This window comes from Pundamilia nyererei, unplaced genomic scaffold, assembly GCF_000239375.1.
Source record: "Pundamilia nyererei isolate P.nyererei 1_Seehausen unplaced genomic scaffold, PunNye1.0 scaffold00518, whole genome shotgun sequence".
Classification (NCBI taxonomy): domain Eukaryota; kingdom Metazoa; phylum Chordata; class Actinopteri; order Cichliformes; family Cichlidae; genus Pundamilia; species Pundamilia nyererei.
In genome coordinates this window covers 35,161-47,509 of record NW_005187919.1, presented here as the reverse complement: position 1 = coordinate 47,509, position 12,349 = coordinate 35,161, and the positions used below count along the sequence as shown (strand labels likewise).

Genomic DNA, 12,349 nt, shown 5'->3' with positions numbered 1-12,349 from the left:
AGCAGGATGGAGCAGTGATCTGATTGGCCGAATGGGGCGCGGGGGAGGGCTTTGTACGCATCCCGGAAAGAGGTGTAACAGTGGTCGAGAAGCCGGTTCCCACGTGTATTAAAGGGAATGTGTTGATGTAGTTTTGGTGAGACTTTCTTCAGGTTTCCCTTATTAAAGTCTCCAGCTGTTACAGGCATAGCCCGAAAGCATGTAGCCTCATGGGCAGTGTAGTCCGTGCTGCAGGGAGAATGGACTGCCATACCCGTTAAGTGTCTGTGAGCGAGTGTCTGTGTACGAGCTGTCATCGAGCAGAAACGGGAGCATGTAAATATAATAATAACCACTGCAGCCAAGAAGAGAGCCTGACGAGCCCAGCTGTAAGTAAGCTATTAAGACTCGACTGTACGCCGTGTTCCTGTTTTCCTCTGAAACAATAAGTTCTGTTGGAGCCTTTCAACGCCTCTCTCTGTCTCTATCAAAGTGACCCACACAACAAAGTAAAGCTAGTTTTCAGCTACGAGCCCGACACAAACATGACGTATCAGCCAGAGGTCCCTTTACTACGGTTCGGAGCCGCGGACCTGTTTTATATACGCGAGGAATAGTTTTCTATACGAGATCGCTGCAAAAAGTGCAGCCTTACCTAATGTCCACCTACTGTTACTCATTTATATGAAGATTTAAACATCTGGTTGGTGTTGGTGTGGCGAGTATAACTCCGAAATGACAACACAGGCACGGCTTCTTCAAGACGGGCGCTTTGCTGCATTTATTGAATGCCGTGAAAACTACAAACATAAAACACAAAGGTTCGTGGCCACCTGCCACTTCGGAGGTCCTAGAACAATAACTTTACAGTCCTGTGCATTCTTGAACAGCTGGTAGACTAACCAGGCTTTTGCAGATAGCTCGCTGAACTCCTTAGCGTGATTATTAAACGTGGGCTCACAGCCTATATTATCACGCCCAAACCTTGCGATAATAGCGGTGTAACAAAACTGGTTCTTTGTGACAAGATAAACATGTCTCTTGTACAAGAAAACGCACCTTTACAATGTTGACCACAGAAACGTACAAGCAAGAACATTTTAACTGCTGGAACCATCTATTAAACTTCTTTATACATAAGCCATTTCTGTGACACTTACAGCGAGTATCCTTCAGTAACAGTAATAAACCACACAACCTGCATTTGAAATGCTGGCTACCACAGCAGTATAGTATTGCAGCATGGCATTTGGGTCTTCTAACTAAAATAGGAAAACTTCACACACAAACAGCACCCATCCCTGTGGATCATTGTAAATGCCATTGGAAGCACACCCTGTTATGTTGCCAGTTTGAAAGCTGATGTTAACATTTCACAGCAGTCAGCAGCCAGTGGAAGGTTCAGAGGATGATGTCATTCTGCTGCTGGGGGCGTCTGCTGAGCTGAAGGCTTTAAAAGAAGCTGGTCTGATGCACTCACTGCTTTTTGACTTTTTGGAGGTTTTCAGTTAAAAACTCTGACAGGTTCCTTTCATTTGCTCTGTGAAATATTGTTATGCAGTTACACATTTCTCATCAGTTCATGTGTGTTTTTATATGAAAATATTTGGTGTAAGTATTGTTCATTAAGCTGATTGTGACGGACCTTTGCATCATGATAAACTTCACAGAGGGCTCATACTTCATCCTTGGTGCCTACTTTGATGCCGGGCCTACAAAATACTTGTTTTTCTTGCTTCTCTTGTCTTTATATTTTTTAATCATTTGTGCCAATGTCCTGCTGATTGTGGTTATCTGTGTGAACAGAAGCTTACATGAACCTATGTACATGTTTCTGTGCAGCCTGTTTGTGAATGAGCTGTATGGTAGTACAGGGCTGTTTCCGCTCCTCCTGCTTCAGATCCTCTCTGATGTTCACGCTGTTTCTGCTCCGCTCTGCTTCCTGCAGATCTTCTGTTTGTACTCTTATGTCGGTGTGGAATTTTTGACCTTAGCCGTCATGTCTTATGACAGATATCTTGCCATCTGCTGTCCTCTGCAGTATAACACACGAATGACATCCAGCACAGTTTCTGTGCTCATCGCTGTGTCGTGGATCTATGCTTTGTTGCTGGTTGCTGTGACAGTTTCTCTGAGCTCACCTCTGCAGCTGTGTGGGAACATCATCAACAAAGTGTACTGTGATAACTATGCCATTGTTAAACTGGCCTGTTCTGACACCACACTCAATAACATCTATGGACTGATCAGCACAGCATTCACAGCGTTTGTTCCTGTCACGTTAATCTTTTTCACCTACATGAGGATCCTGAAAGTCTGTTTTTCTGGATCCAAACAGATGCGACAGAAAGCCGTCAGCACCTGCACGCCTCACCTCGCTTCTCTGCTCAACTTCTCTTGCAGCGGCTGCTTTGAAATACTACAGAGCAGATTTAATATGAACAATCTACCAAATGTACTGCGTATTTTGATATCACTGTACTGGCTTATGTGTCAGCAGCTCTTTAATCCTGTGCTGTACGGGCTGAAAATGTCCAAAATTTATGACATTTGTAAAAGTTTGCTCTACTGGAAAGTTTGGATCATGTAGCAGATGTATTAAACAAATGAGAATATTTAAAGACATTTCTTCACTGGATGTTGTTTCCCGTTAGGCTGCATTCAGTCTTCAGCCACTTAAACACTGTAAGAGACAGCAAAGCCTTTAATCATTCAGCAACACATAAGCAGCCACACGGTACCTTCCACATGTGTTCATGTAGGACACAGGTGTCGAACTCCAGGCCTCGAGGGCCGGGGTCCTGCAGGTTTTAGATCTCACCTTGGGTCAACACACCTGAATCAAATGATTAGTTCATTACCAGGCCTCTGGAGAACTTCATGACATGTTGAGGAGGTCATTTATCCATTTAAATCAGCTGTGTTGGATCAAGGACACATCTAAAACCTGCAGGACACCGGCCCTTGAGGCCTGGAGTTTGACACCCCTGATGTAGGATGTCCAGATAAAATTGGTAAAAGCGACACCAACATGGTGGACCTTTTGTCACTGAATTCTTTGAGACACTCAAAAAAACAGATTTCAGCAATTTTTTAAAATTATATTCTCCAACACTGAAAGAAAAAGTCTGCCAAGAATGCTGGGTTTAACTTTTAAACGTTCCATCTTACTTTAGTAAATAACTTTGATGTAAAATGTTACATTTAATGAACTCTAGTTTGAGATGTTCTAAGAGAGGTGGAGTCTAAGACCCAACCTGACATATAGACACAGACTAACAGGCTGTCAGGGGTCGTGTGTGGATGCAAGGAGGAGATGACACAAACGCAGGACTCACGGCGCAGGATACAGAAGTTTATTATAGTGAGCGGATGAACAGAACATGAACAAACGCTGACTGGCTGGATGAATTGCAAACACACACGGGAACGATGGCAGTGACAACATCACATCAATGACAAGTGAACCGAAGGAAAATGAGGACTTAAATACTCTGACTGATGAGGATGATAATGAGAGACCGGTGAGTACACAGCTGAACATAACCTGACACATAGGAAGTAGAACCAGAATTAATGACTCTGAGACAGAGGGCACGGTGAAGCGGGAAACATGAATGTGGAAAATAAACGGAACATGAACTGAAATGCTGAGTCAATGACCCAGCAACCCTGACACAGACACAAACATAAACACTCTCATGCACACATATACAAATACTCAGCTCTCACCCAACATGGAGACACACAGAAATGAACACTGTACACGCCCTCACACTCCCAGTACATACTCTATAACAGGTACCATCACCCCCAGAAGGGCAATCTGCCCCGAGACCCAGGAGATGTTTCTCTTTAATCTGGGGTGGAGACAAACAGACCGCCCCCTGGTCCTGCAGCAGCAAGGAGGCCCACCATCCCAGACCCCAACCAGATGGCCAACTCCTCCTCCCGGCTCCCCGCCCCCAACAGGGAACGGGGGTGTGAGAAGACCCCATACCTCACTCCACCCGCTCATATGTGGTGTTGATGCATGCTTTTCTAAAATGCATTTAAATGGTAGTGCTAACAATCCTCTGCCAAATAGCATCTGGTAGCAGCATGGCCCCTCCCGGGAGCCCTCAATGTCTACATGTATTTAAAATTAAGAGGTGGGCACCGGGGCCAGAAGTGAGGTTGAATAAACAGACTGTTCTCTGGATACCGGTAAGTGAGCCAACCCCCAAGGCCCTATATGTTGACCCAAATTTAGGCCGTTACAGCTGCAGACTGCAGCCCCGTAACCATCAGATGGCATCTGAGGCTGTAGGGCTTCAAAAACAAAGAACTTCTTCAAAGGCTTCGTCTCCCTGAACGCCACAGAACTGACCGTTTGGACCAAACATGGGACGTTGAAAGGTGGAAGAGACTTTTATTCTCTGATGAGAACAAATGTAACCTTGACGGTCCTGATGGTTTCCAATGCTACTGGCATGACAAGCAGATCCCACCTGAGGTGGTTTCTATAACGATGGAGCTCATCACTGAGCTCATGTTTGGATCTTTGATTTCTGTTTTTGGGGGTTTACAGTTTTTTTTGGATGTGTGGTCCTAAACTTTTGATCAGCAGTTTAATTGATATTGGTGGTGATTTAAATGCTTCATGACGATCGCATCAAAGCACCATTCAGCGTCTCAATTCTCCCTGCTGTCCTCCGGGGTGTTGGAAATGATTAAGCCTATTTATTTAGTTATTCATCAATTGATTGGTATGATTTGAAGCTTAAAAAGGTTCATTCTAAGCTAACATTTAGTTTAGTTTAGTTTTGGGTTTTTTTCCACCAAGTCTCTGGCGTCTGACATCACTTATGCATTTCTATTCTGTCAGCTACCTTTCCATCCTCAGTGGCATCAAAAACTCGAAGTTTTAGTCCATAACGAACACCATGTTTAAACTTAAGGGCATCGATAAGTGCATGTGGCACCAGGGAATCCTAGGCCAAAGGTTGATGATTGATGTTATGATCATATCATCAGATCTGTGGTCAGATGTTCTGGTCACTCGGGTGAAGAGAGAGGCTGAGGTGATCGCCACCTGGTGATGAATTGGATCAGGTGGTCAGGGAGGACGCTGGACAGACTTGGAGCACCCGCATGTATAGTGAGAATCAGCTGGGAACACCTAGCACAGGGCCCGGTCCGCAAAATCTTCCACCTCTGGCAGATCTTCAGCAGCATTCCAAGGAATAGTGGAGGCCTCAGGACTCTTGCTGCAGCATTTTGGATTAACTGAAGGCTTTTCAGGGAATTTTTAGAGGCCATGCTGCTAGTGAGTCGGTTATGAGCTAAGCTAAGCTAACAAAACCTAAAGACACAGTGAGCGAATACAAATTAGCGAGTGAGTACACAAAGAGTGCTTCGGATGAAGCACGTGAAGATTCTACTATGAAATAAGAAGTTTTTTTTATTAAATTGCTCCGCAGATAAACTACACAACAAACCCCACTGTGTTGGAACAGGAAGTGATGCTCTTCCACAGAGAGAGCCAACGCCAGGTAAAAGCTCCTGACAGTCTAAACTCTTAAGATAGCATGAACAGCAGTAAAAGTAAAACCTTGAATAAGCATTGAAGAGCTGTATATTAGTTAAATGTAGTTATTGCTAAAGCATATTCATAGAAATGATCAGTAGGCCTGCTGGGGTGTTTATGCAAAAGAAGCTCTGAGGAGGAAGCAGCGTTGTTTTTTTCAGCCATGAAATCATCCTGGTGTTTGATTCCTGAACATTTCATCTCTTTCTCCTGGATGAAGGTAAACCGGTTCCTCTGGAGAAATTGTTTTTAAGATTGTTTTTGAAAATTACAATTTGACTGTCATTTTGCAGAAGATAAGACATTTCTACACTCAGTGAAATAAGGGTCAAAGGTCACTGAACCACAGAGGTTGTTCTCTAAAGTGAGGTGTGCTGGCTGCAACAATTTGTGCATTTCACCTATAAAGATCTCCTACATCTGACCTTAGATCAGCTGTGACAGCCAGCTGTGTCTGAGCCTCTGACTCTGTGATGTCCGTCAGCACTTATAAGCTCCGCCCACCTCCTCTTTCATGATATGAAGTATGTGCATTCACAACCTTGTTTTTGTTGTTGTTTAGTTTTATGGGTTGTTTAATTTACCTTTCATACCTTTGCATTCTTAATTTTGCCCTGAGACAAAGAGGCAACAAATGTTGAAATAAAAAATTATCAAACAAACAAAAGAAAAAAAGAAAAAAAAAAGGTGAACCGCAATAATGCTAAGAATTTGTAATGGTATTGAAATGTTGTGAGGGGACTTGTGCAGCTGCTGCAGTTTGCAGCTGATCCTGAGCATGTGCTGCCATGATGGGCCAGGCGTTAAAGCCTCTGAGTGTCTGTGCTTTGTTTTAGCCGAGGATGCTTTCAGTTCTGTGAGGAAGGAGCACAGAACCCACAACTGACTGTCTGCCACCTTATCTCCCTCTCCTGATTAGACGCTTCAACCTCAGTCCAAAAAGCAGAGCATTTTCAGTGTTTTGCAGGTCTTGTTGCTGTCTAAGAGAAACGATGTAGTAGTTAGAAATAACATTATATGATATAGACTTCAGACTTTACAGAAAAATGAACGAGCCCTATTTATGGCAGTAATGAAGTACACAGAAAAATAAAATAGATAAAGCCAGACACATTTATAGTTTTCATTCTTTTTAATCTAACTCAATATTGTGTTAACTTTTGAATAAAGCAAACATTTACATATGTCACGAATTTTGGACATTTTCAGCCCGTACAGCACAGGATTAAAGAGCGGCTGACACATAAGCCAGTACAGTGATATCAAAATACGCAGTACATTTGGTAGATTGTTCATATTAAATCTGCTCTGTAGTATTTCAAAGCAGCCGCTGCAAGAGAAGTTGAGCAGAGAAGCGAGGTGAGGCGTGCAGGTGCTGACGGCTTTCTGTCGCATCTGTTTGGATCCAGAAAAACAGACTTTCAGGATCCTCATGTAGGTGAAAAAGATTAACGTGACAGGAACAAATGCTGTGAATGCTGTGCTGATCAGTCCATAGATGTTATTGAGTGTGGTGTCAGAACAGGCCAGTTTAACAATGGCATAGTTATCACAGTACACTTTGTTGATGATGTTCCCACACAGCTGCAGAGGTGAGCTCAGAGAAACTGTCACAGCAACCAGCAACAAAGCATAGATCCACGACACAGCGATGAGCACAGAAACTGTGCTGGATGTCATTCGTGTGTTATACTGCAGAGGACAGCAGATGGCAAGATATCTGTCATAAGACATGACGGCTAAGGTCAAAAATTCCACACTTCCATACGAGTACAGAGAGAAGATCTGCAGGAAGCAGAGCGGAGCAGAAACAGCGTGAACATCAGAGAGGATCTGAAGCAGGAGGAGCGGAAACAGCCCTGTACTACCATACAGCTCATTCACAAACAGGCTGCACAGAAACATGTACATAGGTTCATGTAAGCTTCTGTTCACACAGATAACCACAATCAGCAGGACATTGGCGCAAATGATTAAAGAATATAAAGACAAGAGAAGCAAGAAAAACAAGTATTTTGTAGGCCCGGCATCAAAGTAGGCACCAAGGATGAAGTATGAGCCCTCTGTGAAGTTTATCATGATGCTCTAATTGTTCATCAAACAGTCATAACACTCATTTTGTTACATATATGAATGTTAATTAACACAATTCACAAGCATCAAGACAACACATTAAATGCAGATGAATCATATTCAGTCACTGACATCAAAAACATTATATTCAACATATAAAATCCTTCCTGTGTGAAACTCAGGCTAACAGCATGTAAATCATACACACTCATACACACACCCTCAGACTGAAGCCCTGCTTTTTTTAAACCATTCAGCTCAGCAGACGTCACAGCAGCAGACTGATCTCATTATGAGAACTCCTGATTGGCTGCCTGAGTCAGAGGAAACCTGAAAGGACCTACAGGACAAAGATGTGTCGTGACAGGTTTCCTATATGACAGTGGGCCTTTAAAAGAGTTATAAACTTCAATCAAAATTTGGTTTACTTACTGTTTATAATAAGTTCGTGTGTACTTGTGTGTTTTCAGAGTTCTGCAGCAAACACTGCTCCACTTTAGATGACAGCAGATTAACAACTTGTAACGGCGGTCTGGCGAGGAAGGAGCAGCTAGCAGGTCTAGCAGGCATGTGGTGTGGAGGTCAGCCGGACAACTCAGAGCCCAGTTAAACAGAACAACAGACCTTTACTTGTCGCTAGCAGAGTGAGAACATACAAGCCAGGTCTCCACGGCTCCAGTCTGTCCATTTTTTCTGCGAAAATGACGTCACTTCCGGTTTCGGCCAGGTAATAGCGGACATACGATAGTTCACGCTGACGTCTATTCCAACCTAGGAAGTGTTGCGAACAGCTGATCGGATCGGCACTGGTTGGGTAGGAATACACCGAATGCACTGATTTCCACAATCACACCATTCCCCTCCGTTTATGGACAACAGCGCTTGGACATCTCTCATGGACATTCAGATAAAACTCACGGACTTCAGTGTGGATCAGTGTTTTTGATGTTAACATGTGTTATTTATGGGGAACTCTTTTTGAGAATCTGTATTGCTCGGTATAAGCCAGAAGAATCTGCTTAGTTGTCTTTGTGCACCCCCACTGGCTTTTTCGGTTAATTGAATAGCTGCAGCAGGAGTGATTATTTAAGTTTTCCTTTTCTTTTCTTGTTATTTTTCTTTGGTTTCAGTTAAATACATGGTACCTGCGAAAGCGTTGTGTGTATTTATTAATTACTGCCCATCAGCTCCAGTAGCAGTCCTAAATCTTCTGATTAATAATAACCTAATATTTCACTCAATACCTAGCCTGTATTAATTCATTAGCACTTCATCAGCGTTACATAACCACAATCAGAGACTTGTTGGCAGCAATGATCATGATGTATAATATAGGAGAGTTTTAAACTTCCTACATCCATGTAACCTCCAAGAATGAAACCAGGGTTTTAACAGTTTTGCAATTTTCATTAGTTTTTATTTTTATTTAGTTTTGACTTCAGATTTTCAATTTTATATCAGTTTTAATTAGTTTTTACTAATTGTTTGCAAGTTTAGTTTCGTTTTTAGTTTTTTGAAAATCCTTAGTTTCAGTTTAGTTTTGATTAGTTTCAGTTATACTGTTAGTCGTGTTTGCAATAATTAAGTGTAACAAAATCCCAGTTTCATCACATCAGTCATGCTCTTCTGCTCATCCTTGGGTATGTTGCTATTCCAGCTACCTGACCCTGCACAGGTCGCCTGTCTGTCGCAGGGCTAACACGCAGAGACAGACAACTCACATTCCCACCTATGGGTTCTTTAAATAAATAAATAAATAAAGGCAGATGAACAACTATTGATACCAGGCAACTATAAAATGTATATCTTGGCCCCAATGAGACTATTAACTCTTGCAGCACCGGGTGTTCGTAATTTTGGTTCAAGTGAATTGATAAACTTTTTGAAGGCAGTTGACTCACACAGTTGTGTAGATGTCCCCGTCCTGTTGTCTCGGGATGCATCACGCTGCCTTGCCTGGGGTTAGCTTCTGTTTCTGGGGATGAGGGTTGAGTGTGCTCCCTTCTCAAGGTAAGCTAGGTTAGCCTTCTTGTGTGAGCTTTTCAAGTGCACTTTAAGGTTTGTGGGATTTTTTCCTTTAGAAATGTCCCTCATAATTTGTCTCTTTCCACTACAAGACACTTGCTTTATCCAAAACAGTCATATTCAAAGTAATCCCAAATTGGACTCTGGCGCTTTCTCCCGACTTTTCCTGACATGATTCTGCGCGTGGACGGAGCAGCGACACAGACGACTCGACTAACGTGCTGCCACCTGCTGGCACAATGAGACACAGCAAGAAAAATCTGGAAACGAAACTTCATTTTCACCCTCGACTATTGTAGGACACGCACACATCAATGAAACTAAACACATTTTGCTATAAATTCAGTTAATTTTAGTTTTGTGAACACTCATTACAGTTTTAGTTTTGCTTTTTTTGTTTTTATTTTTATTTCCGTTAACGAAAATGTTTTTACACTTCTAGTTTTCGTTAACGATAATAACCTTGAATGAAACAAGACAGAGGAAGTTACATTTAGCATAGTTTTTCTTTAAGTCGCAAAATAAGTATAAAAAAAGATGACACTGTATGATTCAAATAATTACCCTAAATTCTTCAGCAACATTTGGAAACAAAAGTTTTGTTCTTCTCTGAACTTTTTATAGTTAAAAACCTGCATTAAAGACTCCACCTCACCTGTGAACACTCCTGCAGGTGTTTCCACCCATAAAAAGCTGCACCAACCACTGGGGTGCAGCTTTTTATGGGTGGATCTTCCACAAACTGACTCAATCCACACAAAAAAACCCATTAGCTAAGAAGAGTACGAGTGATCGGTCCAGTTCATGCCCAGAGGAAACCAGTGGCCCTTCTCTGAGTAAAATGGTGATTGACACCGAGAGCATCTCTACATGTAGGACTGGAATAATCACTGTGACATAATATAAATGATATAAAATAAAGCATGCTAGGTTATTATTTCAAGAGAATTTCAATACAGATCAACTTTAATGAAAGCCTTGTGCATCCACAGGTGCATTTCCCAGGAGCTTTGTTGTCAGGGGCGAACTGCCCCTTGTAGGATCTCCAGAGAACTTTGGTCCTGGTGAGGGGCCGCACTGTGATCTCACAGGGCCTAAAAACAATAACTCAGTGTAGCCTCCTGTAAGTACTAACACTTCCTGTAAGTACTAACAGAAGGGACAGAGGAAGTTGAGTGCTTTCTGGATTGCTTCGTAGTCATGGTGGGAGCTCTGTGGTCTGATCTTTGATTGATGAATCTGGCTTTAGGAACCTGGAATGTCGCCTCTCTGGTGTGAAAGGAGCCTGAGCTGGTGCTTTAGGAAGGACAGGTTACATATAGATTGTCTCACCTTGGTTTCTGGTGCTCCAGGAACCGGTTTCCTGGAAGCAGCCTGGACTTTATGCCACTTGGAAATGGTGGGTATTCTTGTATCCCAAGTTTGTTGCCTGCACATTGTATCATGGATCGCTGTGTGGCAGGCAGGATGAGGACCCAAAAATGCAAAACTCACAGACTCAGGGGATGAACTCAAAATCACAGCTTTAATGCTGGAGAGGCAGATCGCAGGAAATACAAAACTAAACTGGGGACAACAAACTAAGCACTCGCAGAGAGACACAGGGAGATCCACACAGCATGAGGGAGAATGCAACACAGAACTGAGGGAGACGCAGACATAAATACACAGAGGGTTAACGAGGGAAGTGGGAGCACACGGGGACACGGCTGACACAGATAACCATAACGAGACAGGGCGGGGTGAACGTAACATGACGTATACAGGCGCGAGAGGCACAAAGTAAAACAGGAAGTACACGGGGGTTCAGACCGGAGGAGAGAGAGAGCACAGGGAGAACATAGACATAACGGGCAGGGGAAACAGGGAATAAACACAAAGAGGGACGAGGGCTCATGAATACACAGAGGGGCACACAGGGGGTAAGAGTCACGAAGGGAAAACACTTAGGGAACAACACAACAGGGCAACTCAGGAAACATGGCCTAAATAAGGAACGAAATACAAAAATACAAGAAACTAAGAATACTGGACCCACATGGCCCAGGACCATGACACATTGGGTTTTTTCTGTGTGGACAAGAGGGTTACTTTCCTGCACCATCTGTTAAACCTCTCCCTGAGTCATGCCACCATGCCCACCTCTCTTAACCCTTTAAGACCTACCATAGATCCAAGTCCACCAGAGCTTCTCTTCATATTTTTACATGCTGTAGTGCCATTTTTGGGAGCGTTTCAAGTTGCTATACGTCAATACAACAAATTTTAATAATATGTACGCATTAAGTGTACAATAACTGCATAAATTGCATATTTATTACACATATTTCTAGTTAACAATTAAACTGTACATGCAAAAAAGTTGCACAAAATAGTTTCCAACCACAGGATATTTATTTTAAGTGTCTTCATAATTCTATTTTTATATACACCAATTTTTATATACTGCAGGAAAAACCAAAATAAATATTACAATGCAACTTTGCAAAAACAACTCAGCATGTGCATCAAAATGAACAATTTCCAACAGTGTAATTTGAGTTCTAAGCCTCCCAGAAACTATACAGAAAGGCATAAACTCAAACATGAATTTTAGAAACACCAGTATATCTATAGAAAAAAACTACACTTTCTGCAAAAATGACATCACTTCTGGTTTTGGGCAGGTAATGGCGGACATCAGATCTATTCCAACGTAGGAAG

General features: G+C 42.5%; 2 protein-coding genes across 2 annotated transcripts; one reads left to right on the top strand and one right to left on the bottom strand.

Moving 5' to 3' along the window:
* The first annotated feature begins 1,633 nt into the window (after positions 1-1,633).
* On the top strand, positions 1,634-2,569 carry LOC102207395 (olfactory receptor 10J5-like). The gene has a single exon (XM_005754184.1). The coding sequence runs from the start codon at positions 1,634-1,636 to the stop codon at positions 2,567-2,569; it is 936 nt and encodes a 311-aa protein (XP_005754241.1).
* Positions 2,570-3,634: 1,065 nt separating this feature from the next.
* On the bottom strand, positions 3,635-7,627 carry LOC102207134 (olfactory receptor 10J5-like). Its single transcript, XM_013907777.1, has 2 exons — positions 6,730-7,627; positions 3,635-3,651 (listed from the first exon to the last, which is right to left on the bottom strand). The coding sequence occupies exons 1-2, from the start codon at positions 7,625-7,627 to the stop codon at positions 3,635-3,637; spliced, it is 915 nt and encodes a 304-aa protein (XP_013763231.1).
* Between the last annotated feature and the right edge of the window lie 4,722 nt (positions 7,628-12,349).